General features: G+C 38.5%; 2 protein-coding genes across 3 annotated transcripts in view; both read right to left on the reverse strand.

Annotated features, from left to right (window-relative positions):
* Positions 1–11,356, reverse strand: part of dnah6 (dynein, axonemal, heavy chain 6) — a 46,136-nt gene extending 34,780 nt beyond the window's left edge. The window contains exons 1-23 of the mRNA XM_077604994.1: positions 10,953–11,356; positions 10,460–10,524; positions 9,352–9,531; positions 7,170–7,526; positions 6,525–6,659; positions 6,350–6,428; positions 6,197–6,269; positions 5,921–6,107; positions 5,733–5,834; positions 5,545–5,652; positions 4,620–4,700; positions 4,431–4,551; positions 4,177–4,328; positions 3,920–4,072; positions 3,573–3,821; positions 3,326–3,454; positions 2,120–2,233; positions 1,874–2,017; positions 1,565–1,717; positions 1,309–1,359; positions 924–1,016; positions 736–855; positions 68–248 (exon numbers count right to left, since the gene is read on the reverse strand). Of these exons, the coding sequence (XP_077461120.1) occupies positions 68–248; positions 736–855; positions 924–1,016; positions 1,309–1,359; positions 1,565–1,717; positions 1,874–2,017; positions 2,120–2,233; positions 3,326–3,454; positions 3,573–3,821; positions 3,920–4,072; positions 4,177–4,328; positions 4,431–4,551; positions 4,620–4,700; positions 5,545–5,652; positions 5,733–5,834; positions 5,921–6,107; positions 6,197–6,269; positions 6,350–6,428; positions 6,525–6,659; positions 7,170–7,526; positions 9,352–9,531; positions 10,460–10,524; positions 10,953–10,998 (3,073 nt within the window). The 5' untranslated portion in view covers positions 10,999–11,356. The remainder of the gene's footprint in view (positions 1–67; positions 249–735; positions 856–923; positions 1,017–1,308; positions 1,360–1,564; positions 1,718–1,873; positions 2,018–2,119; positions 2,234–3,325; positions 3,455–3,572; positions 3,822–3,919; positions 4,073–4,176; positions 4,329–4,430; positions 4,552–4,619; positions 4,701–5,544; positions 5,653–5,732; positions 5,835–5,920; positions 6,108–6,196; positions 6,270–6,349; positions 6,429–6,524; positions 6,660–7,169; positions 7,527–9,351; positions 9,532–10,459; positions 10,525–10,952) is intronic.
* A 2,610-nt stretch (positions 11,357–13,966) lies between these two features.
* LOC144076973 (sodium channel and clathrin linker 1-like) lies at positions 13,967–25,908 on the reverse strand. 2 transcript variants are annotated; one of them, XM_077604386.1, is made up of 22 exons: positions 25,608–25,908; positions 25,498–25,545; positions 25,179–25,237; positions 24,616–24,665; positions 24,393–24,465; positions 24,024–24,079; positions 23,332–23,467; positions 22,557–22,679; positions 22,363–22,428; positions 21,270–21,340; positions 19,542–19,632; positions 18,075–18,166; positions 17,735–17,912; positions 17,221–17,319; positions 16,818–16,889; positions 16,604–16,678; positions 16,320–16,462; positions 15,999–16,191; positions 15,694–15,890; positions 15,396–15,474; positions 14,933–15,028; positions 13,967–14,768 (listed from the first exon to the last, which is right to left on the reverse strand). In XM_077604386.1, the coding sequence occupies exons 2-22, from the start codon at positions 25,529–25,531 to the stop codon at positions 14,658–14,660; spliced, it is 2,094 nt and encodes a 697-aa protein (XP_077460512.1). In that variant the 5' UTR covers positions 25,532–25,545; positions 25,608–25,908; the 3' UTR covers positions 13,967–14,657. The 2 variants fall into 2 exon arrangements, with proteins under 2 accessions (XP_077460512.1, XP_077460513.1); XM_077604387.1 differs by lacking the exon at positions 25,608–25,908 and having other exon boundaries at positions 25,498–25,564.

The raw sequence follows: 25,908 nt of genomic DNA on the forward strand, positions 1-25,908 counted from the left end.
TAGGATAATATAAATCTTTGGGTGTGAAAATAATGGTTTAAATGCGTTTCTTTCCATCGCTACCTACCAGGCTGTGTGGCCGCCTTGAGAGCATTGGGCATTTTTTTTACCTTAGCCATTATGGCCTTCCATGACTTATCCACTTTGAGAAACATTTTTGACTCAGCAGGGAGCTGCCTCTTGATGTCTGGGGCCAAGAAAATACTCTCTAAATATAGCCAGTTTCGTTGGCAGTTAAGCCACTCATCCTGTGCCGGAAGAATAGGTACATAAATATGTTAAAGAGATGCTCAGATCTTACAAATACAGCAGTAGTTGGCAAAGTATATATTTTTTCAGGCCTTTTGAAATACTGTTTTTTTTTTTATAATCACCCAGTATTTATTATTATTATCATTGATTTGAATCTGCTCGAGAGGGCTTGAAATAATACTATTCATATTTGTGAATGGGAAGCCAAATAGAGGGTGACCCCCACACCCCCCAAATTTTTTTCCCCAAATTTTGATAATTTCTTGATTTTTGATTTTTTTTCTCTTAGATGTAAAAAGAGACTATCTTTAATTACTGTATTTTAATCTTATCAGAACATCACACATCATATAATAAATACATTTTACTCTTTTTCTTCCAATCCAATTTTTTTGTTTTGTTTTTTTCACCCTGTACTTTCACAAGTTCAAGGAGGCAGAGAAAATACACCATGTACATTTCAGCTCTTTTCAAAGCATTTACCAAAGTTTGGTTGAAACGGATGAGTCTCAACAGAAGTTTATCCACCCTTGCTTTGATTGGAACAACATAACGCGAAGTTGCCGCTGTGCCCACATTAATAATGCTGTCATCCAAAAGTACCTAAAAAAATAGAAAAACAAACAATACATATTATATACATCATATATCAATGTTAACTTCAAACTTACTTGGATTTCATCCGTGCCTCCCAAGATGAAAACCTCTTTGGAGTCACCATGTTGCATAAGAGTAAAAGTGGTGGTCCACCACACGTCCTCCACCTGTCATGTAATTGAGATGGGTCACATGCCAAAAGCACACTTGCCAATGACTTATCAACCAAAAAGAATCACTCAAAAAACAAAATAATACCACACTAATGGACAGAAGAGTTGCAAATGAAGTGGAAAAAAACATGGCATTCAGTGTGCGTGTTCTGGAAAAAAACTTTTTTCCCACCTGGATAACAGCTCAATTTGAGATTAATGTGTTTAAGAGATTCCGTAAATGAGCTGAATTGCCGACTGACATTATCTCCAAAAGAAGAAATGTAAAGTCTTTTTTTCCACCAACCTTATTAATAATGGTCTCCACTGATGCCTCCCCTGAAGCCTGTGCTGACACCTAAAATAAAAAATATTTGTTTCTTTAATATGTATCTGTTAAATAAAACATTCAAAAATCAATGGTATGATATGTATTGAAATTCAAAGTCCTAATATGGATGCTTCAGAAATAAATATGGTATAGTTTTCCTATAAATGAACAAAACATCTAATTTTGAGGACAGACAACATGCAAGCAAAATATACAATAGGTGAGGGGAGACCTCTTGTATCTCTGCATCATAGGAGAATACATTGAGTTCATCCACAACAGCCACAGTAAGCTCCACACTCAAGGAGCTCCCCACAATAGACTCTAGGTTCCTCCAATGTTCTGGTTTCATACAAGGGTTACGCAAGTCTGTGATCACAGGCACCTGTATGGTAACAAACATGCACATATCATGATAATCAGCTGACTAATCACTCACCATTCATCAGGAGAAAGTATTTCATCACAATGAAAATCCAAATTTTAAAGCTCTGGTTTGATGGAAATGCATAACAAAGACGGTTATTTGCTGCTCACCCACCCTGCATTTCATAAGTTCAACCTTTTCCTTAAGACATGGCACTACATTATTACGAGGCAAGCCTTTCTCCATCTGGTTGATGTACTTGGTGTATTTGTTGACATGTGAATTTAACTGTTCCAGGTCCAGTTTTTCAAGTGTGGTCTGAAGATGAATAAATGCCAATATTTGAAATATGTTAAGTTGGATTGTAAGTACATTCATCACCATGTTTCAAGCATTTTATTTATTGTAAGAATTCCTCACCTGTCGCCATCCTACTTGTAATACATCCCATTCCTCCATTGAAACCCAAAGAAGCTTCTTCAGCCTGAACTCAGCTTTTAGCTCTTCAAGATCATCAAACTTGGTCACCTCCAACTATATTAATTACATGATTTATAGAAAAAAAAAATTAATAAGCGGGTGGGTAAGTTGGAGTCTTAAAAACAATCCTATTAATTGTACTGCAGTTATTACAAAATAGGATTTGGTGAGGATACACAGCAATTAGTACATTAGAAACAAAATCATTCCGTTGAGCAATTTGGCTTTGGGATAGCCACAGATATATATCTATATGTTTATTTTTGCCCTCAAACATTTTTTGAGAAAATTATTGCTGTGGGGAAATATTTGTTTTCAGTGATGCCCAACAAAAAATCAATACTGTAGAGAGGGGCAGTCCTAGTCCTAAAAAAAAACGTATTATTGTTATTTTGATAATTATTGAGTGCTAAGAAAATTGCAATACATATTTATTAGCATTATTGTTATGATTTTGGTATCATTATCTGCATTCTTGCTTTCATTCATCTTCCATACCGCGGATCCTCGAAAGGGTTGCGGGGGTGCTGGAGCCTAACCCAGCTGACTTCGGGGCGAAAGTCAGACTACACCCTAGACTGGTCGCCAGGGTACTCGGTCGTTTGGTCGCCGGTCTTTTGGTCGCCCGGAAGGTTATTGATAATTACCATATAAATCGTTGCTCAAATTCCCTAAATACAAACTGCGAATTATTATTTAGTCATGCTTAATGCCCTATTAATTATTAGGCTAAAGAAAAGCTCCAAATTTTCCGTACTTTTATTGTTTTTTGTTGGAGAACTTGTTAAGACCCTGACTGACGTACCTTCCTATGAGGACAACTCATGTACATACAAACTCTTATACACTCACACGTCGGCTCAGTGAAACTGCTCAGGGCCATTGTTGGCTTTTATTGATGCGTAGACTGTGTTGTTTTACCTTGTTTTGTCGCCGGTCTTTTGGTCGTCGATCTTTTGGTCGCCGGTCTTTTCTTCGCCCGTTGTCGCGGTCCGGGCGACCAAAAGACCACGACCAAAAGACCGGCGACCAATCGACCGCACACGCGAGGTTTTATAGCCATGAAATAGTTTTTGAGGGTTGGATTGATTCGTTGAAGGCGCTACGAGAAAATGCACGGACCGCCACTGCAAATTAGTGTATTACCTTGAACTGTTTCTGGTAGGAGGTATATGCTGAAGCCTGGGCTTGTAGCTCATCTATAGAAATCTGAAGCTCCCCGAGCAAAGTACGCACTTGGGCGTTATCTGCCGTGACTTCTAGGAGTTGTGGATCCTATACATCATACACAGATTACAGCATGTATTAGGGATTCATATTGAGAAGAGGCAATCAAAATGTTTTTACACTCATCACTGAATTATTTATGACAAAATATAATGCCTCAACATACCTGTGAGGTTTCCTTGATTTTCTTCACTTTTTGGTTGAGATCTTTTATGTCTACCTGCAGAGATTTGGAAAACTTGTCCATCATTTTGAATCTATCAAACATTGCATCATTGATAATGTTGTGTAACGAGTTCATATAAGGCTCCATCGAGGCAAAGGCCACATCATCTACGCTGATAGCAAGTGAGGACATGTTGATCAGATTGTACATTTCACACACTGTCTCCTGTTCCTGCTCCAGAATTTTCATCTAGGAGGAGAAAATGTACAACATATTACAAAAGAGAAAAAGAGATTCTCTTCAAATACTTATTTTAACAAAAGCATTTATGTGTATGTATAATTTACCCTTTCTGGTATTTCATCAAGGAAAGTGAGGAAGCTGGCCAACTCAGTTGTATTAGTGGGACTTTGTTGTAGTTTAAATTGAGCTTCACCAGCTTCTACCATGACACCTGTTAGCTTTCGCTTGGCCTGCTGTGTGAGTATCTCATTAATGACCTATAAAAGAGAACGGTGAACTACTACTTCAGTATTGTGCCGTTCTCCAATGTCTTGGTCACAGTTGTGGCTGCGATCTCAGTATGATTCTGCATTCTTCTGACCTTTAGGCAACGTAGAGGAGATGAGGTAAGCTTCTCTTTCATCTCTGTTTTGTCCACAAGGAGGAGGCCGAGATGTCTCAGTGGCTGGAGAGCTACAGCTTCTTCATGCTCATGGTTGTATAAATCCAGTGATGTTCGAAAAAACTCCAAATCTTTTAAGCAATATAATTAAGATTAATATGCAAGAAGATAATCTCAAAGTTAGATGTGAGCCTTGGATCAAAAATTCTTAAGTGTCAGAAAACAGACTTTACCATGATCTTTTTTTCGGAGGGCATCCAAGTCTAGACTTTCATTCTCCTTGTAATACAACTGAAAACGCTGAAACATGCTTGCACACACTTGGGCAGCTTCAAATGTGAACTGCAGTGATTCCTGAGGGGAAAGTCAGATGATGTAATCTGGAGTGTGACTTCCAATAGGAGTTTTAAAGTGTAACTGACCTTAATTTTTTGACAGATACTTTTAATGTCGCCATCATTTTCAATGACCGATTCCAAACTAGGAGCATCCCTATATTGACTCTAGAGGGAAAATAGAGGTTACATTACAGAATGGCATCGACTCTTTAAAAAACAACAACATAAGCTTGCTTTTAAAGTAAAATGCCGGCAGATGTGGTTACCCGATGATTATAGTGAATGGAGGAAAAACTGTAAAATACCATCATTCATTTATTCATTTTCTGAACCGCTTTATCCTCACTAGGTTTACGGGGGTGCTGGAGCCTATCCCAGCTGACTTTGGGCCAGACTCGGGAGACACCCTGCCTCGGTGGGCGATCGCAGGGCACGAGGAGACGGACAACCATTCACACTCACACTCATACCTAGGGGGCAATTTAGAGTGTCCAATAAGCCACTATGCATGTCATTGGAATGTGGGAGGAAACCGGAGTACACGGAGAAAACCCACACAGGCATGGGGAGAACATGTAAACTCCACAAAGGTGGACTGACCTGGATTTGAACCCAGGACCCCGAAGCTGTGAGCCCGACGAGCTAACCACTCAATCCACCGGGCCACTTGTAAAATACATCCCTAATTAAAGTGTAATGCTTTATTAACTGTACATTTTATGATGGATTTTTGTAGTTTTTAAAACTGAAAATGATGGTAGTAAAAAATGTAATATTTGAAACTGTCATGTATACTGTCTTTTGTTTGAATTCAAAACCAAACCAACTAATACCTTATCAGTCACACGTCAAACTCCCGAGCTACTGCAGACTGGATGAAGGCAACCACAGCTTACAGTGCTTTACTGTACAGTTGTTGTTTTTTGTTCTGTTTTGTTTTTCTAGTGTATCATAGTGACAAAACAGGCAGGGCAACCAGCCCTGTGAAATAAACAGAAGTGTTGTATACCTCATAAGACTCATGACTTAAAAGTAAAATGAAATCCTCATCCGCTGTTAGTGTTTGGACTGACAACACAGACATCTGGTACTTCCTAATGATGTCTGCAACAGTTTCCTTTTGGAATCAGGAAAACATATATTGCTCGGATTATTGTCAATAATTCTTATCAGTAAATGAATTAATGTTTTGTTAACCTGAAAATTCTTCTCAGAGGGTTGGTAGGACAGGGCATTTGTGTCAAGAACAAGTTCACTCATCAACATTGGTTTGCTTAGGGAAGATTCGGCCTCTCCAGCCTATTAACACATATGTAGAAACCTTTTACTTAAAATACACTCAGTAAATGAAAGGTGTATTTACTTGTAAAAAAGTAATGCCCAACCTTTCGATCTGCTTTTTCCTCATTAGGGTTGCTATCAGTCTTCAGCTCATGGCCCCAGGTTTGAATGATATCATGGCTTGGGGTTTGACTAAGCTGCTCTTTGAATGCATCCAGCAGCTTGTCCACAGCACTCACAAACAATGTGTGCAGGGTGTTGACTACTAAATAGTCAACAAGTCGTATGAAGCTGTATGGGTATGAGGTGAGGGAGGAATTATGAGGTTATGTGAAACATTTACTGGAAACAGAACCATGAACAAGACAAGAGAACCCAACCAAGTGAGGCGTTGACAGAAGAAGCCCTTGTTGATCCCCAACAGAATTTGAATTTCACTTAGCTTGTCACTATCTGTAAAAAAAAATACCCACTTCCTTATACGTTACCTATATTTGGGTTCAAAACCATCAAGAAAATAAAAATGCACACACGATCTGACAAGAAGTTTGTACAGGAAGACAGTGTCACTTCCTTTACCAGGTCATGGAATTTTTCCAGGTCATTCAGTGCCTAATAAAACAGTTTACAAAGAGGGTTATGTGAAGGTCAATAGAAACACTAGCAGTCACACAAACATTAAGACTTTTCAGGAATAAACAATTTCACCTCTTTCACTTGACTGAACTGAGCTTCGCAAAATTCCTGTAGAGTATATGTGTGTCTATTTTCAATATGACACAGATCTGTAGTTCTGATTTCATAGCTCATTATCCTGATGTCTGACAGTGCTGGGCTTAGATCCTATGGGAACACAAGATAAAGGATACAGTGTTATATACAACTACTCTCTAATTGCAAATTTGGGCACATTTTTACACATCTTGATTCACACAATGATTAGAATAACGATATAAACCTAGTCTGATTCTTCATTCAACACTTCTTGAAAGTAGTTCAAATGAAAGCTGTTTTGGCTGAAGCATGACAGATATGTTTTTTTCAAATCCGTTCTAAATAACTGAAGTCAGTACCACCAAATTCATTAATTTAGCACAGTGTACTAAAACCGGACACCTATTATTATTTTTCAAACACAAATACATTTTGACTAAAGGAGTCATCATTTTTCTCCCAAGCATGAGGTTTTGATTTTTCCTAATGGTAGTTCTAAGACAATGATTAAAACATGTATCAATGAGCTTTCGTGAAGATAAGATGTAACTTCATGAAAGATTGTAATACATTCAGCAGATTTGTTTTCTTTCTTGCACCTGTATTTTTACTGAGAGTAAAACAGACAGATTTACTTACCGGATCGATCATGAACAAGTTCTCTTTGAGAGCCTCCTGAGCAGCATGCATCTTCTTGGCACAGACTTTTTTATGCCAGATATAGAAAGGTTTGAATAATTTGAAGCGGGCAAAGAAGGGAATGAGGACCAGCTTGCGGTGCAGTTGATATTCTTCTTCAAACCGCTCAAGACTTACAAAGTCAAAATTTTCACGACACGTCGACAACACACCATCTTTGCTAACCATCGTGAAGTCATCCTTGCTGTGCTCAAAAATTCGGACTTCAGAAGGGGTGCCCAGGTCTGCATCTTCTTTAAGAGAAAATGGTCTTTTTGCAGGACAAGAGGTTGAGGCTCTATATAGTGAGGTTTGATTCTGAAAGCAAGCAAAAACAAAAACCTTACTGAGAGATGGGTATAATTTAAGGATGAAAATATCAGAAACATTTAATTTGTTACATTTTTGTAAAATAAACAAGAGAACTTAAAGGATTATCTGACCATACTCCAACCAATGAAACAATAGTCGTATCATTTTTTCAAAGGCCAAATAAAGTCAAAATGATCCATTATTATCCATGCGTCTAACGCAATTTACATTAATTTTTTTTTAATGGTGTGTGTTAGAATTATTATGGAATATTCTATATGTGTTGTAAGCATTTTTCAATAAGTAATAAGGCTATAAACCAATTCACGAACCATGGACACTTTTCCTCCACATCGTCTCCTCAAGGCCCCACAGCTCGAGGACACATTGTTTTCACACACGCTTTTCGGCAGAACACAACGGGACTGTTTTGACGGGACTCCAGCAGAAGATGGCGATAATCGCATTATTGTTTGAAAATACGGCTTTGCTTTGTTTACCTTGAAAGCATTCCTCACACTGTTGTTTTCTAACCAGCGAGGGTGTTATTGTACTGATTACATAACCATGTTTTTCGAGTGTCGCGATTAAATACAATGATTCAGTTACTGCAATTCAGAATGCACTGGGGGCTAAGACGGTGTCACATTGCATCTCCTTGCAAGTTCGCCGCAGAGTTTGTTGAAAGATGTTTTTCCTTTTTTAATTAAATATTACTAATAATGATTTAAAAGGTTTGAATCATTATTCCAACAGTGTGAATCTCTGGAAATAAAACACTCCGCTTAATCACCAAAATCCTGTGTTGCGTTAAGGAAGGGCTCTCTATCAAGAGTTGCTCATCCCGAGTTCATTAATTTAAACACTGCGTTGCAAAATGTAAAATCTTTCTATCAAGGCCCACAACACTCAATTTCAACCAAACATCCAATATTTGTAGAAACAAACAAGACAAACAGCAAACACATTGCATCATTTAACCAAACTCTTTTTCAAAGCCAAAGAATACGATATGCATGAGTTTAGTAAACCTGACATGTATAAAGGGAGAATTAATTGCACATTTACTGATTTGGTCCAAAGAAAAATGAAATTGGCTAATTTCCTTAAATTCTCAAACATCAAGCTATTAATAGAATCGTAAGGTCTGTTCTCAAGATTTTGAGATGGATAAATATTGTGTAAAAACAAGATTAAAAGGACAGGACTATGCTTCCGTGTATATGTTATTTCTCGCATGTTGGAGCAGGTGTGTGCATATTGTATACCCTTCTTTTTGCCACCCTGCTGTGTTGGAATCAAACAGACAACTATGTTGTCACACATTTCATCGGGAGAAACTGTAGTGCAGTCATAATACAGCTTTAATGTAAAAAGAAAATGTGAATTGTACTTTTTGGTTTTAATATTAGCAGCCCAGTGATTGTGTGGTTAGCGCGTCGGCCTCACAGTTCTGGGGTCCTGGGTTCAAATCCAGGTCTTTCCTCCTGTGTGGAGTTTGCATGTTTATCCTGGGCCTTTGTGGGTTCTCTCTGGGTACTCTGGTTTCCTCCCACATTCCAAAAACATGCATGGCAGGCGGGTTGGACACTCTAAATTGCTCCCAGGTATGTGTGTGAGTGTGAATGGTGGTCCGTCTCCCCGTGCCCTGCGATCGGCTAACTACAGATTCAGGTTGTACCCTGCCTCTGGCCCGAATTCAGCTAGTTTAGGCTCCAGCACCCACTGCAACCCTTGCGAGGATAAGCAGTTCAGAAATTGAAATGAAAAAAAAATGTAGGGGATGTGTGATTATCACTTCACAGTCAAATGGGTCATGAGTATCACTGACCTTGGTGCTAGGTTGCAATGGAGGCAGTTTTACAACTGATGGAACGCTGCGTCTCAGTGGTGGCTCTTTTTCTTGAGATGAAGGCTCCCGAGAATGCCACCCAGGGAAGTATCTTCTTTCTTGTGATCTTAGGTGGTCCTCACTTGGAAATTTCCGTTTCACTCGTCTCTTCAGCAGAGACTATATCAAGTAAAGAGAAATCATCAGCAGGCATTCATTTAGTCATTTTCCAAAACTTTCAGCCTTACAAGGGTTGTGAGGGCTGGTGGTGCTTATTCCAGTTAACTACAGGCACCAGGTACCAGACACCCTTAATTGGTGACCATCCAATCGCAGGGCACAAGGAGACGGAAAACCATTCATGCTCAAGCTCACACTCTTAGCTAGGGGCAATTTAGAGAACGGGTCCCCAACCGCCGGGCCGGGGACTGGTTACGGTCTGCGAGCCACCTGGTGGCAGTTTGTCAGAGAAATAAATATTAGTATTTTCAATCTTGCTCTACTTGAAATGAGAAAGTTGTTATAATAATAAATAAATGCTATTGCTATATGCTTGGGACTTGCTTTTTTTGCTGTCGTGGACGTCGTCAGTAGAAGATACTCATCCACACTTCTGTCTTAAGTCCCCCCCTTCTCCACACTTCTGTCTTAAGTTGTCAGCCTCCCCACACAACAGCCCGCAAAAAGATAGGAAGAGCTTTACCGTTCTGCGGTGAGAAAAAGGTTGGGGACCGCTGATTTAGAGTGTTCAATCAGCCTACCCTGCATGTTTCGGGGATGTAGGAGGAGACCGGAGTACCCAGAGAAAACCCACACGGGGGAGACCATGTAAACTCCACTCAGTGCTCATCCTGCCAGGGTTGTGGGTTGCTGGAGCCCATCCCAGCTGATTTTGAGCTAAAGGCGGACTACACCCCAAACTGGTCGCCAGTCAGTCGTAGAGTGCAAACAGAGACAGACAACCAGTCGCTCTCACAATTGCACCGCTACTGAGTGGTAATCCACATTGCAAATGATCAAACTGAAAAAAACCCAATCAGTTACTTTTCAATTTTTCATATGTATATCTTGTTTCTGTACCACCTCTTCTATCAATCTTTGGTCTTACCTGTGTGCCTTTATCATGGAGTGGCGGTAACATGCTGGAGGTTTTCGGCTGTGGGTGCTCGAGCTCTGAAATTAGTTGTCAGATTAAAATTATATATTATTTGTATAGTGTCAGAATTGGAAAATACTGGAATCCTCTTAATGGTCATGTTAAAGCTCACAAATAAAGACATGTCTGCATCAATCAAAATATCATCAAGAACCCATGCACTCTCTGCAATGATTACTACATAAAAAGCAGTAACATACAAGGATAATCTTTTATGTTTGCATCACATTAATTGAGCAGTATGCAAATTATCCTGCTAAGAGTTAACATAGCAGGGGTAATTGAACACCAGTAACTTCCATTCTGTAAACAAAAGTTGCAAATCACATTGGAAATATGTCTCTTGAATTATATCTTATTATTTAGTATCTGCACATGTGCAGGCACCCAATACAGGACCCCGTCAGTGCAAAAGTATACTGTTATGTTATATTATCTTTTTTACCCATGAAATCCTCCTCCTCGCTATGTCCAGAAGAGGTAGATGCCATTGCAGGTAAAAATGTTCTCTCTCAATGTCCAAAAGACTGCAGGGTGGCATTACTATAACTCACTATTACGTCCTGTTAATCAATTTCTTATTCCATCCCGTCGCGAGTCAATTTGCAAAAACGGCCATTAATGTGACACGTTGTTCATAAACTTCGTAAGAGATGGAAATATGAATGACATCAGTCATGGAATGTGTTACACGTGCGGAAACGCGCCGATAAACTAAATAAAAGATAGTTACGCGGAGCGTGGCGAGTGGAAGCGTCCGACATTTGTTGCTGGTTTAGCTTTGACGACCTATTTCTTGCTTATGCCTGCATTTGAGGCGTCGAAATTTGCTATATCCAAAGTATTTTGTTGTTGTTGAAATAATTAGTTGAATGCTAAGTATTAACCTGTCAGTACCGATTCACCATCTATAGAGGGCGTGCATCTCAACTTGTCTGGATGTATACTTTTGAAACACGTTTAACTTTTTTCGTTCATTGAGTGGACGGTAGCCGTAAATAATACTGTCAATTTATGTATAACGCTGTAAAATTAGTGAAAGGGTTTCTATAGAATGGTGACGCTACCGATGTAACCATGGTCACGCAGAATACAGTATTGCACTTACTCTACTATATAATCGTATGATTTGTTGTCATGGCAACATGCTTGCCTATTTATTGAACCCTTCACCATAGTTGTCTGAATAACAATTTTATGAAGGCCGTCGTTTAATTTGAATTTAAAATAATTTAAACATTCTGATCTAAAAAAAATAGGAAAAGCTAACATTTAAATCTGTGACCACCATTCTATTTAATCGTTTAAATTTATATTGCTGTGATCATGAAACACAGTATATTAAGACTAGCCTACCTTTATATATACGTTCCAGAATACGTATTTTAGTCTAGTATCGCGTCAGCATTGCGCCAGCAGCCCATATTTAGGGTCTCTAAGCAACCTAAGGTTTTCCCAACATGCATTGCAAACAGTTTATACTACGTACTACTACTATACATAGTCGGCAGTAACGCCATACATGACTTTGAAAGAAGCAGAGGTTGAGTTGATTAAAAGTTGAAAATCGAAAAAAAAATGTTTAATAGAAAATACCAGCGCAAAAAGGTACATTTCAATAATTTAAGATTGTTTCCATCTACCCCAAATTACAGGGACGACACTACCCAGAAATTAGTGCGATTTGTTTGTAAAAAGACTGCACAAATGTGTCACACCATCATAATCACTGACAGAAATAAGAGATAAAAAGGGAGACAAATATATCTTTAACTCATTTGTCAAGGATGATCAAATCTACAATAGTAATAATAATAATAAAATCACACACAAAAGAAACAGATCGATTTAAGGTATGTTTCCATGGAAATGGAAATGTGTTCATTGTATCTATTTTTTAATGGGTACATTTATGAAAACATAAACTCACATACACAAAGTAATAAAGAGCCCATCACTTATTAATATGTTGCAACTTATTTTACATTTACATTACTGTACAAGGCCGCTTCGTGGCAGCTGGGTTAGGCTCCAGCACCCACCACAACCCTTTCGAGGATGGGCGGTATGGAAGATGAATGAATTACAGTACATCGGCAGACACTATCGACCTTGTCCGAAAATAGTCCGTTGGGCAGCGCAGATAGCTAGACGCCGCAGAGCACCAATGTTGAAGTTCAATTTCCATTTAAGTCTGGTCAGCGGGCTGATGTCGTTCCTCTCATCTGAAAATAGAGCTCCCTGGATGGGTAATTGACGGCTAGACTGCGTGGAGTGGAAGTTTAATTTCACTTAAAACAATGATGGCAATAAAGATGAAGAACATGCTCTTCGTACTTTGAGAAATTGGCAAGAACATTTCAATATGGCTCACAGTTTGAAGAAAAGTGTCCCAGAGATTGATGACAACATGATCATGGCCATGGAATATGGCAATCATCTTGACAGTTTCATGTCCTAGACCAGGGGTAGGGAACCTATGGCTCGGGAGCCACATATGGCTCTTTTGATGGGTGCATATGGCTCTGTGAGGTAAACTATGGAAACTGCTGGTGAGAAACCACAGGAATGGGATCTTTATGTTGGTATTATGGCGTTGACACTACCTACAGCGCCTTATAATCATAGTATTTTTTTCATTACACTCTTATGCATGGATATTCTCATTGATACTCATTGATTAGCAACAACGGAACAATGTCGTCAAAAGAATTCAGAGACTTTTTGTACTTTAAAAGTGGTGACGTGACTAAAAAAGGCACACATTTTCATGTATGTCGACTTTTAAATTCGGAGCATGGCTCTCAAAGATTAACATTTAAAAAGATATGAATTGTTTATGGCTCTCTCCATCAAAAAGGTTCCCGAACCCTGTCCTAGACAAAAGCATATTTGTACCAAAAAAGAAACTCCCCATCAACATCTTCCTTGTGCGCCGAAAACCTCTCGCGAATGCTTCTCCTGGAAAGCTCCCCTACGATGATCAATGATCCATCCAATGCCTCTCGAATCTGATGAAAATGACTTGGACTAAAGCTCCCAATAACCTGTGTTTTTTTTTTCATTTAAATTAAGCGGAGAGGAAGTATTTTCACTGTCACTACAATACTTAAAATATTTACATTTTTTTTAAATATATAGATTATATTTAGATGTTAATACATTAGTCTTTTCATAAGCTAATAGCTGTAATATTTAATAAATACATTTCTTGATAATTGTACTAGTGTACTTGTATTTCTGAAAAGGTGCAAAAACATGTACAGTCGTACCTCTACTTACGTAAATTAATTGGTTCCAGAACTTTTTTCGTAACTTGAAAATTTCACAAGTAAAGGTGTACTTTATATGTAAATTCTCTAATTCATTCCACGGTCCTCACACAACTGCCAACTAAACCCTTTAAAATTGTTCAAATGGTCCCAATTTTGTATGAAAGATGTAATAAACACACAAAAATTAGAGAAAATTATAAGAAAATGATTTATTAATGTCTTAAAATGAATATAATGGTATAAAATCCATGTGAAAATGTTCCCAGCGCCACTGAAAGTAGTTCCCCTCTGCGGCCGTTATATTGGGAGACGTAATACTTGTGTTTGTCCGCCAGATGGCGGGAAGAGCCCGTTCTACCAGGGCCGAAAGCTGTCCTCTTTGGAGTACTTCATACATTTTTAGACTTTTACGTGTGCCCTGTGTGTGTGTGTGTGTGTGTGTGTGTGTGTGTGTGTGAAAATATGCGCCACGTTGCATCTGTATGGTTTTTAAATCGCTTAATAAGGGGAATTGCAATCATTAATAAGGGGAACATTTAGCTGAGGTGGACAGGCATGTAAGAGAGCTGGGAGTTGGGAGACAGCCAATTTAATTGAATGCTTTTATTGTCATTATGAGATAGACTGAGAGCCCAGTAGAGGGTAGCGAGGTCTCTAAAGTTAGAACCAATGCGTCCGCAACAATATTTTCAAAATAAAATAACGGATAAGGAAATGCATTTACTTTTAGGGGGACTTTTCGTATCTTGAGTCACTCATTTGCATATAAAAAAATTCTTAACCTGAAAAATTTGTACCTTGAGACATTCCTAAGTCGAGGTATGACTGTAATATGGTAGTAATAATAAGGGTGATCCTACTTCACAGTTTTTCGATTATCGCGGCCATGTCTGGTCTACATTATTTGCGATATTCGAGGGATTAGTGTATTCATTCTTTGTATCAGAAAAATGACTTTTTCTTTGCTTGGATGCCATTAAGGTAAACTGTGGGGGGAAACAGAAAAATTACATTACTTTTACACACACCCACGTTTTTATCATTTAAAACATGGTATCTTATATGTTGCTGCAAGAAAATACAAAAACAAATATAAGGGCACATGTACTATTAGAAATAAAGTCAATCATGCAATAAACATTAGTTGTACCTGTTGTGAAGCAGTAGCTGCGCGTTGCTCAACATCAGTCAGACGTCGTTGGAGACGACTGGCTTTCTCTTGAGACTCAGCTAGCTGTCTCTCATACTGCACAGACAGAACACATAATTAATCTAAATGGAGACGATCATGTAATTATTGTGACACTATTTTTGCAACAATCCACTGTCCGAAATAAGATTCTTTCATTTTATTGATTGTATCTTGTCCGGGTTTTAATTTCATTTTATTACGATACATTTGCCTGCAAAAAAAGTACAAGCTCGGCCTTAAGGTCCGCATCTGTTTTGACTTTTACGAACGTGTTTTGGTACACATATACTAGGCTAAAGAATCAACTCAGGTGCACGCACATAGATAAACACTCAGACGTCTCAATTGCATGTTTAAAATGTGTTTCATGTGGATGTGACACTTTTGGCACATATACTTATACTTGTTGTGTTTCACACACCTCTTCAATAGTTTTTAAGTTATTTTTGAACTGTAGTTCTAACGCATGTGACTGCTTCTTATGTTGAATGAGTTCTGCCCTGAAAGATAAAAGAAAAAGACAAAAACAGCTGGCTTAGTGAAAAAGAGTTAATGAAGTTATTTTCTGTCTGCGAACCACTTTGAGAATTACTTATGCAGTTTTACAATAGAATATACAGTCAATATTACCAGTAGGGTTTTTGATGAAGGTGATTTTCAGTGGAAATATTTCACAACAGATCTAGTATTATTTCAATAAATAGTTTATCAGGTCTTACTTCAGATTTTTTGTCTTATTTTCAAAGGCTTGAGCCATGTTCTTTGCTTCATCTTTCCATCGCTGAATACTTTTTTTCTGTGCAGTCAGAAGACGCATCAGGTCAGCACTTGAGTTGCGACTACTCTCCTCTAGGTCAGTCATCTGTGCATTAAGGGTCTTTTCCTTTAGGCTGTACTCTTGTTCCATCTGTGACACCTAAGAAAAGCATGAGGACTGGTTAGGTACAGTTTTCATTTATTCATCTCAAATCATAGGAATCTTTCTTCTTGTAGCTTGTGTGACTGTTATATTTGTTAACCTTACCTGTTGTTTAGCTTTCTTTTGAACAAGAAAGGTAGTTTTGCGCAGTTCATCCATCTCCCTGCGTATCTGAAAGTTCTCTTGTTGCAGCTGGAGCCGCTCATCACTGAGTTTAACACAGTCCTCTCTTGCCACAGCCAAACAATCCTTGAGCCGCTTAACTTCATCCTGACTGTGGCACAAATCTTCGTTGTAGCTAAAGACAAAAATGAGGCAGAGAGAAATTGGATAATGATAGTCAGACTACTGTACTGTAAATTACAGGAAGTAACTGAGCATGGGGAGGAAACGTCATCAAGAAAAGTCGTAATGGATTCCACTTACCCCATTTCCATTTTTTTCAGTTTGCTCTGGGTATTTTGCAAGGTGATGCTGATTTCATCTTTCATCCTTTCTGCACTGAGACACCTCTGGTGGAGAACATCTAATTTCTCAAGATCTGGTTCTGCTTTGCCCTCCTTAGCCATCTAATCATGAAAAACGATAAGAAAAGCACAAACCATTTACTTCATGCTTGACAATGATAATGTAATATTTCATGAAGATGAGAAAATAACCCTTATATAATTATTTGACTGGGTACAGCCTAAATTACAGAGTAACCACACCTTTGCTAGCTCATCCTCTAAAGCTTTTCTTTCTCGCTTTAATCTCTCATTTTGAGATTCTTTGTCTGTACACTCCTGCACACATGTAAGGGGAGTAAGCAAAACACACACAAAAATAAGATAGTAAAAGACAGAGTTGATAAACAGAGTGGTGAAGAGTAAATTTCATTTTTGGTGATTTGGAAACATTTCTGTTTGTGAGGTAGACTCTTACCAGTTGCAATAATGACACCTTCTCAGCCATACGACGAAGTTCAACATTGCACTGTTTGCGAATAAGATCCACCTGTTTAACATAAATGCATCATGGCAAATGATGTCCTAAATTGGGATTAAAACTGCAGGTGGGGCTTCTATGGTTTATTTTACGATCAAAAGATCTGTGAGCTATGGCCCAGTGAAATCCATTTTTTGATTCCATGATGGACTTTCTAACATGAAAGTGGCACTTTAAAATCCAACAATGCACTAGGATTAAGAGCTCACATGGAGAATAAATCAGACCGTGTCTGATGAAAAACACAACAAAGATATTACAAGTACTACATTATGTTAGCCTTGATAGAAATAATCCTAAATTCCTTTTGCTTCAGAAAGCAATAATAAATACCCTTTACCCCTTTTCTGGTGCGCAAAGCAGCATCCTCAATTAGCTGTGGAATGACCTTCTTTGTCTTCTCAAGTTCTTCTATCATCTGCTTTTCTCTTAATAGAGCCTATAGAAAGCAAGCACATAACATTGATTTTAAGAGTGCTCAGAATATGCCCAGTACACTGTTGAAACTATTTATATCAAATGCTTATAATGGCAAATAAACATTATTTTCTGTACCTTGTATAATTAAAATCAGAAAATGCCAGGAATTACATCACACAGTAAGAAAAAATTAGCACAAATAATATGCAGAAATAGAAATATAGGCATGAACTCTTGTTTCTAAGATATTTCACAGAGTGTGAGGGGACAAATATTCCAGAGTTCTGCTGGTCAGATGCACTAATAATAATTTTCTATATTAAATTCTCCTGATATGCACCTTTGCAAATTCTGACTGTTTTCAAGACGTTTTTCAGAGCTTTGTTCATAGACAAATGCATCCATTGTGATAGCAAAGTAAGACTGCCGGTTACCTCATTTTTCTGCAGCACGGCTTCCTCAGCCATCTGCACACTCTCACGAACTTTGTCCAGAGCGTCAAACTTCTCCTGTTCCAAGGTAATACATCGGGCCTTAAAATTACTTGACATATGCTCCCACATAGTTTGCAATCCTCGGATATCATCGGCCTCCTGAGATGTTGTTTTTAGCCTAGCAGAATGGGTGAAGGGAATAAAAATGGTGAATTGATGTCTTCCCAATCTCCACATTTATTATATTCAAGAAATAGAAGTAAAAATTATTTGACAAATGAATTGTAAAATGCGTCACTGCATTGTGCCTGTAACATTAAGCTTAAGTTCATGTCATTGCCTTGTCTCTTTCTGAGTGATGGTTGACTGAAGTTGATGAATTTGTCTCTCGGCTTCTTCTTCTCGGTTGTGAGCCTCATTTAGCTCTTCCTTCTGAAACACACAGCATGTCCTTTGTCTAAACAGCAGGTTCACCAGTTATCCACATTTTTTCATTTATCTGGGGTTGTGTTGCAAGACAACAGCCTAAGCAGTTTAGTGGTCATTTTATTTAGGTGTTACTGAGACCATAAATCATGTCCAGCCTGCCAATGGTCCTCTCTGGCGTGTCACCCTGCTGGGGTGACTACTATGTAAAGGTAATGCCTCACCAGGTAACCTATTAAGAGGGCTGAGTCACCTAAACACCACATAAAATCAGAGTTGAAGGTGAGATCTACAGTATTTCAGACAATTATTTTTCCTCTTGGAAAAACTGGAAAATCACTGCAGGCACTGCCAGAATACTTCTTATATTGGTTGCAAAGGGATGCACCAGAATGACCTCTCACAGAACAGTCTGAATGTGTACTATAAAATGCTCATCCGTTTTCAAATAGCACTTAGGGGTGATTTTTTTTGGACTCACTTATTAATCTAAGTGACATTCTATTCCTAATCTACAGGTTTAGTATGATTTCAATCCATCTATGTCTAATGCATCAGCTTCAAATATCTTAGAAAGGTTTAGGATTGTGTATGTTCTATATATACACAGAGTAAATTTGAAATGTTTGACTATTGTTTCAGAAACAATTTGATTGTTGTTGGATTAGAAGGATTTACTCTTAGTCCTTAAAGAGAAAATGGTGTAAAACCTTTATGTACATTCTGTTCTGCTTTGGGTTCTGTTTTATAAAGCACTTTTTGTCTCTGTGTTGAGCGATAGAAAAATGCAAGTGCATCACAAACAAAAAACAGAAGGGTCACAACCAATGTTCCCTCTAATTTTTTGTTTGTCTGGGCAGAAAGACAACCTCCCTGAGCACACTGAGTACCGGTGTGAGCAACATCATCATTGCTCGCTATGGGCACACAGCAGTATCACACCTGCCATAAGCAGGTGTATGTCTACTACACATAAATGATTTAGTAATAATAAAATGTAATGATTAATATCTATGAATGGGCGGCCCGGCAGATGAGTGGTTCGCGCATCGGCCTCACAGCTAAAATATTTTTTTACAAAAATTGGGATTTTATTTTGTGCGCTCCATATGATTTGCTGTGCGCAGAGAAGACGAGAGTAGTGCACAATTGCGCACGCACGCATCTTAGAGGGAACATTGGTCACATCTATATAGCCGTTTTTTTAAAAGAAAATTGTGTAATTCATTTTGCTTTTACAGTTTCCAACTTTGGCTTCCTTATTTTCTGATTCGGTCAGGAATTTTCTTTTCAGTGCATTCAAGGTTTAAACATATTTAAAAAATTGCTTCAGCAATTCCACTCAAGAAGTTATCCTTTGCATTAACATTTATTTGTCCACCTGTCTCTTTAGCTGGTGTTGCACTAACTTCAGCTGTTTGTTCATGTCCTCCACTTTGTTGGTGGCCGTCCCCAGATCACTTTTGGTCATTCTGCAACACATTTCAGGTAATCGTGAAAGCTCTCAATATTCCCTCAATTGGTATAGTACAACATGTTAGTGGACTCTGTATTCATAAACTTTTTTTAACACAACAAAATTGCGGAGGATTTCTTAAGAAGTGGGCAGTAGGGCATTGCATTGACTGTTAATCACTTTAGTAACTTTCAGAAATAAGAATAATCCTAAGAGTAGATTTACCACGATGCACTTATTTAGTTAATTTAGATTTGCTAAGAAGAAACACTGGTTACTCTGGTATTTATAGCTACTCACACAGTTTTCCTCTAAATTCAACATATAAGATTTGTATTTATAGCTACTCACAGTTTTCCTCTAAATTCAACATATAAGATTTGTATTTATAGCTACTCACAGTTTTCCTCTAAATTCAACATATAAGATTTGTATTTATAGCTACTCACAGTTTTCCTCTAAATTCAACATATAAGATTTAACTTTCCCCCCCCCCCCAGGAGGCCCCAGTAGCAATGATAATCACATGTCTCCAATAAACCAAGCATACCATACATCAGCGGCGGTCCGTGCATTTTCTAGCGATGCCTTCAATTCAACCCTCAAAAGCTATTTTATGGCTATAAAACCTCTACTGCAGCTAAAGCTGTGACACATAAAAATTATCAATAATAACCTCATACACTTGAAATAATTTTTAGGAATATAGCCATATTTTACTCACCAAAAATCATTTTTAACTGTACACAATATCCAACCTCCTTTCTTTCTTCCTTCTTTTCTATCGCCATAAAAGCTAATGATGAAAGTCGAGCCTGTCCTTTCGTATTTCTGGTATACGTTTTTATTTGATTTAGTGCTGAAAATGTTCGGTCTCGGTTGTGACAGGCATGCTTGCTTTGGAGTTGTCCGACCTTTCTTAATGATGTCCAGCTTTTTTTTTCTTGTAAAGTCCGTCTTGAAAATGGCTTTAAATCAACACAACAATATATTTCCTTGTGCAGCTCGCTCCAGATACAGTTTGGTAGATCTGGCTAATCCACTCTCTCACTAGCCAATCATAGTTGGTGAAAGCGATGACGTATCCCTACGCCTGCGAGAAGGCAATGACGTATCCCTACGCCTGCGACAATGCATTGTGGTGTTGCCAACTCGAAATCTGATTGGTTAAAGCAACAGTCTTATCGACGCTTGTTTAATGCAGCAGAGCCCGCAGAACTGATTGTGAAGGCTTTGAGGCAGATTTCTGACCCTGGCAACAAATAATGGCTGAAATGTGATTGGTTAAATGCTTCAATATGAAAACACACATCTGGAAGCAGTGCAACCTGGGGGAAAAGCAATGAACGGAAGCTAACAGACAATTTGGAATTATCTAATAAGTATTGATGGACCAAATATAATATATGACTCAGATATTTCTTAAGCCAGCAGAGAAGGCCTTGAAGGCCCTGACGGCCCGCCACTGCCATACATACATACATAACCATACAGGCTCATGACCATAAACAAGCTTGCAGTTGGAGGTCCTATGATCATGATCATAAAATTTAAAAAAACAAAAACAATTTACAATCTTTTTGGCTACTGCCCCATCACTGATCTTGAGTAATTGGCTTAGATATTGTACTGATATATAAATAAAAAAGTTACCTGAGCTGGCTGGATAACGCCTCCATCTCTGTAGTCTGCTCTGTAACCGTCATTAAAAGCTGCTGATTGGTCTGTGTGTGACAAGACACAATCTTTGCACCTCTTTGGCATGGTTCTAGTATTCTAAAACTCAAAACAAACTCAGGAGAGTTCCATCATAAATTTACAACAACTCTACTTTACAACGTAAAGACCCAGTTTTGTCCTCTAATTAAAAATACATTAGTTGAATATAGTGTTACTCTCATATATATTTGACTTTAATCAGGTCTCCAGATGCCTTCATGCATATTATTTGTGTGCACAGGTACATACAAGAAAGAACTATCAAACATGCAAAGAAACTCTCATGAATTACCCGCAGCAATCTGGCATTTTGTTTTTTTGGTTCAGTGTTGTTGGCGTCGCCACGGCGGACAGTAGCCATGTTGTGTTCTTGGAATTCCCCGATAAATGATTAAAACCTGACAAAGCTTCTCCTGGACTTCTTTGTCAATGTCACAGTATGTTTACTCCGCTGGCACTCGCAATTCACCCACATAGTAAAATGTTGTTGCATTTCTTATTCATTTTAATGACTTTATAAATAATTCTTATCTTTTTTGTTTCTTTATTGCCATACACACATCCATTAGTATACAAATTTCATGCAAAATTAGTATACTTTCATTATTTTTAAAGGGCTTAGGGGGTATTATTAAAGATCGTTGAACGAATTATGCTAATTCAATATAAAATATTGATTTACTTATGAAAAATCCAAGTTACAAAACCACTTCTGGAACTGATTGACTACAGAGTAACTAAATAGAGGTATATCTATATTTAGACAAGCTGGCATGTGTAACAAATGATATAGCTAATCTGAAGGGGAAAATGATAGATGTTTAACAATACCAGCAATTTTTTTTTTTTATTTATAAAATCAGGGGGGTTGCCCAAATAGGTGATAAAATGAAACATTTGTTAATGTTGTAACTAAATGAGCAACGAGCAGGTGACTAAATTAATAATTATTTTAATCCACAAACAAGTTTAGAACCCGGCCAAAGAAAGGCATCTTAAATATGATCATATTTTATCCAGTACATACCAATTGCAGTTCCTGATTGGTCACTTGAAGCTGATGTGCGTGCTGTTGCGTAACCACAATCTGATCCTACGAGAAGATATTTAGTTTATCGCATTGTCTTATTAATTAGGCATGGCCAGACCAAACCATGGCATTTAACACAAGTAGTAAAGTAGCAGCTAATTTATCTGTGAATAAAATTGTATGACAACTACCTTCAGCTGCTGTTGTTTGGCATTGGCATTCTGTCCATCTGTGAGGCTCTTCTGGTAGAAATCCTGGAGGTGATCAAGCTCTAGAGTTGCTGTCTGCCACAATTCCATAGCTTGCATCCGTTCCTAATCCAATACATATAAATACATAGTACATATAAATACACACACACGCACACACGCACGCACACACACACACACAAAAATATATATATATATATAAATATACAGTAATGCCTTGACATATGCCCCTACATGATAAGATTGTCTTAAAAAGTTTTAAAAAGGAAGTGTCAAACAGGATGTACTGCAATTCGATTACTAAAGGTAAGACATAGTTACAAAACCACTAACAATTTACACGTTAACGCCCGGTGGGGCGCGTCTGCCTCACAACTCTGTGGTCATGGGTTCAAATCCAGGTCATGTCCAACTGTGTGGAGTTTCCAAAAACATGCATGGTAGGCTGATTGGACACTCTAAATTGCCCCTAGGTATAGGTGTGAGTGTGCATGGTTGTCTGTCTCCTTGTGCCCTGCGATTGGCTGGCCACCGATCCAGGGTGTCCCCGCCACTGGCCCGGAGTCAGCTGGGATAGGCTCCAGCACCCCCCACATCCCTAATGATCATAAAGTGGTTCAGAAAATCAGATGAGAGATTAACTGAAACCCCAACACTTCCTTAAAATCTAACATTAATTATAGACATACAAATTCCCTTAAAATAAATAAATAACATGAAAGCATCAGCTGCTTGTCAAATGAAGGAGTAATGAGACCTGTTCTGATAGCTTTATCTGCTCTTGGAGGTTTTTAACAACTGCTTCCTCCTCCATAGTGCTGCACTCCACTTCGGAGGTCTTTGTCGTTGACTGAAGCTGCTTCTCAACTGATTCTCTTAGTTCTGCATGGAGCCTGTCAGCAAGGAAAAAAATAACAACATTACACTTCAAGCACAATATAAAATACAGTTCGTGTTGGAGCCTTAAAATGTATACACATATGCGCATGAAAATGATTAGACGAAACTTACCCACGCACGCTGGGTTAAAAAAAGAACATATTCAAAAACATAAATGAACAAGGCGGCCTGGTGGAGCGAGTGGTAGGCGCGTCGGCCTCACAGCTCTGGGGTCCTGGGTTCAAGTCCAGGTCGGTCCACCTGTGTGGAGTTTGCATGTTCTCACCGGGCCTGTGTGGGTTTCCTCCAGGTACTCCGGTTTCCTCCCACATTCCGAAAAACATGCATAGTAGGCTGAATGAACACTCTAAATTTCCCCTATGTATGGGTGTGAGTGTGCATGTTTGTCCGTCTCCTTGTGCCCTGCGATCGGCTGGCCACCGATTCAGGGTGTCCCCCGCCTTTGGCCCGGAGACAGCTGGGATTGGCTCCAGCGCCCCCCGCGACCCTAATGCGAATAAAGGGGTTCAGAAAATGAGATGAGATGTACGAACAACAAAACTCGAATACCTTTCATTTTCTAGAATGACAGACTCCAACTTTTTCTTCACATCTGCCATCGACACCTGTAGACATGAATGGAAGTATGATACCAAACACAATCAAGCTGAATAAAGAAGAATATTTGTGGTCCAAAAACATTTTTTTAAAATGTAAGAACAGTCATAAGTTAAGTAAGAGGAATCAGTTAACAGGTTAAAAAACACAAATGATAATTGCAGGTTAAGGTCGAAAAATGGAACAAATAAACAACCTTTGTCAGTGTAAAATTTTCTGGTACAACAATTAACCTGATGCACATAGTACTTAGTCAGAATTGAGAAATCTGATCTAAAAACTTTTGGAGGATTAGCAAATTATTTAATCATAATTTTTCACCTCGTATTTCTGCAGCTGCTGAGACATTTTATCAATGTGCCGGTCATATTCAGCTATAAGTGGGGCCGTTATACTGTAATACAAAGTGGGAAGGAGGGTGCAATGTTTTATATTAGCAGTTGTAGAACAGCAAATTAAAAACATCATGACATAACTCAATTTACAAATAGTTATGGTGTTTTGTTATCAAACTGTGTCTTAAAGTGAATATATTGTGTCATACCCTTTATCGGAAAGCCAGGGAGCAGCGTTCTCAGTCTTTTCCTCTTCAACCTGAAAAATAGAGAGAGTTAAGAGAGCAATGAGTTCCTGTACTCACATTTTTTTTGTTCATTCATTTTCTGAACCGCTTTATTCTCACTAGGTTCACGGGGGGTGCTGGAGCCTATCCCAGCTGACTTCAGCACAAGGGAAGGGGACACTCGGTGGCCAGCCGATTGCAGGGCAGGAGGAGACAGACGACCATTCACGCACATGAGCAATTTAGAGTGCCCAATCAGCCTACTAAGCATGTTTTTGGGATGTGGGAGGAAACTGGAGTACCCGTAGTAAACCCACGCAGGCCCGGGGAGAACATGCAAATTCCACAGAGATGGACCCATCTGGATTTGAACCCAGGACCCCAAAGCTGTGAGGATGACGTGCTAACCACTCGACCCACCGGGCCGCCATACTCACATTTCCATCTAAAAAAAATACATGCAGTCTATTACACAGTCACACTACAAAACATTTATTAACACTCTTATAACTAGCATATATAATAGCTGTTGACATATACGGTACCTGAGATGGAACATGCTCCCCATGCTGATACTGGCTGAGTGAAGAATTTAGTCTATGAACTGAGAAAAACAAACAATTTTAAAATTTTCTTCTAAAAATATGCAAGTGCAGATGAATTTCTCATTCAATATATATGTATATATATGCTGAAAAAGATGAAAATGTCTGGTTCATTGTAATAATTGAGATATGGTATTGTTATGAAGAAGAAATTATATGGAAAATCTTCTGTACAAGCTCCCAAACCCACTTGTATGCATGACGGACCATCTTGGCCATAAACAAGTGCCAGCATTTTACTTATTTCTAGTTCCCCTACCTTGATCACGCAGATATTCGACGTCCCTTTCCATGTTGCTGGTGCAATCTAGAAAGCATAAAATTAGGTTCGATCTAACCTAGAAAAAAACATAAGCATTGTTCACGTACCAAATAAGTATGCCGCGCATTAGCTGTATTAATATTATTACAGTTTAGGAGTGAAAAATGACAGCCGATGCAAACAGGAAGCAAGCTAATTTGTCCGCTAACACTGTTTCAGATGTTAAAAATAACCAATACAATCATTGATTAAAGACGAAGGGATTGTTTTAATATATTTTGGCTCTCTGAAATGATTTTAAAAAATAAGTACGGCTACACTGAGCTCTTTAATTGAGTTGCGCCGTCCGTTTTGAAGCCAAACAACAGGAGCCAATGACAGTTATGCTGTCCAGTCCGATTGGTCCGG

This window comes from Stigmatopora argus, chromosome 7 (genome assembly GCF_051989625.1).
Source record: "Stigmatopora argus isolate UIUO_Sarg chromosome 7, RoL_Sarg_1.0, whole genome shotgun sequence".
Taxonomy (NCBI): Eukaryota; Metazoa; Chordata; class Actinopteri; order Syngnathiformes; family Syngnathidae; genus Stigmatopora; species Stigmatopora argus.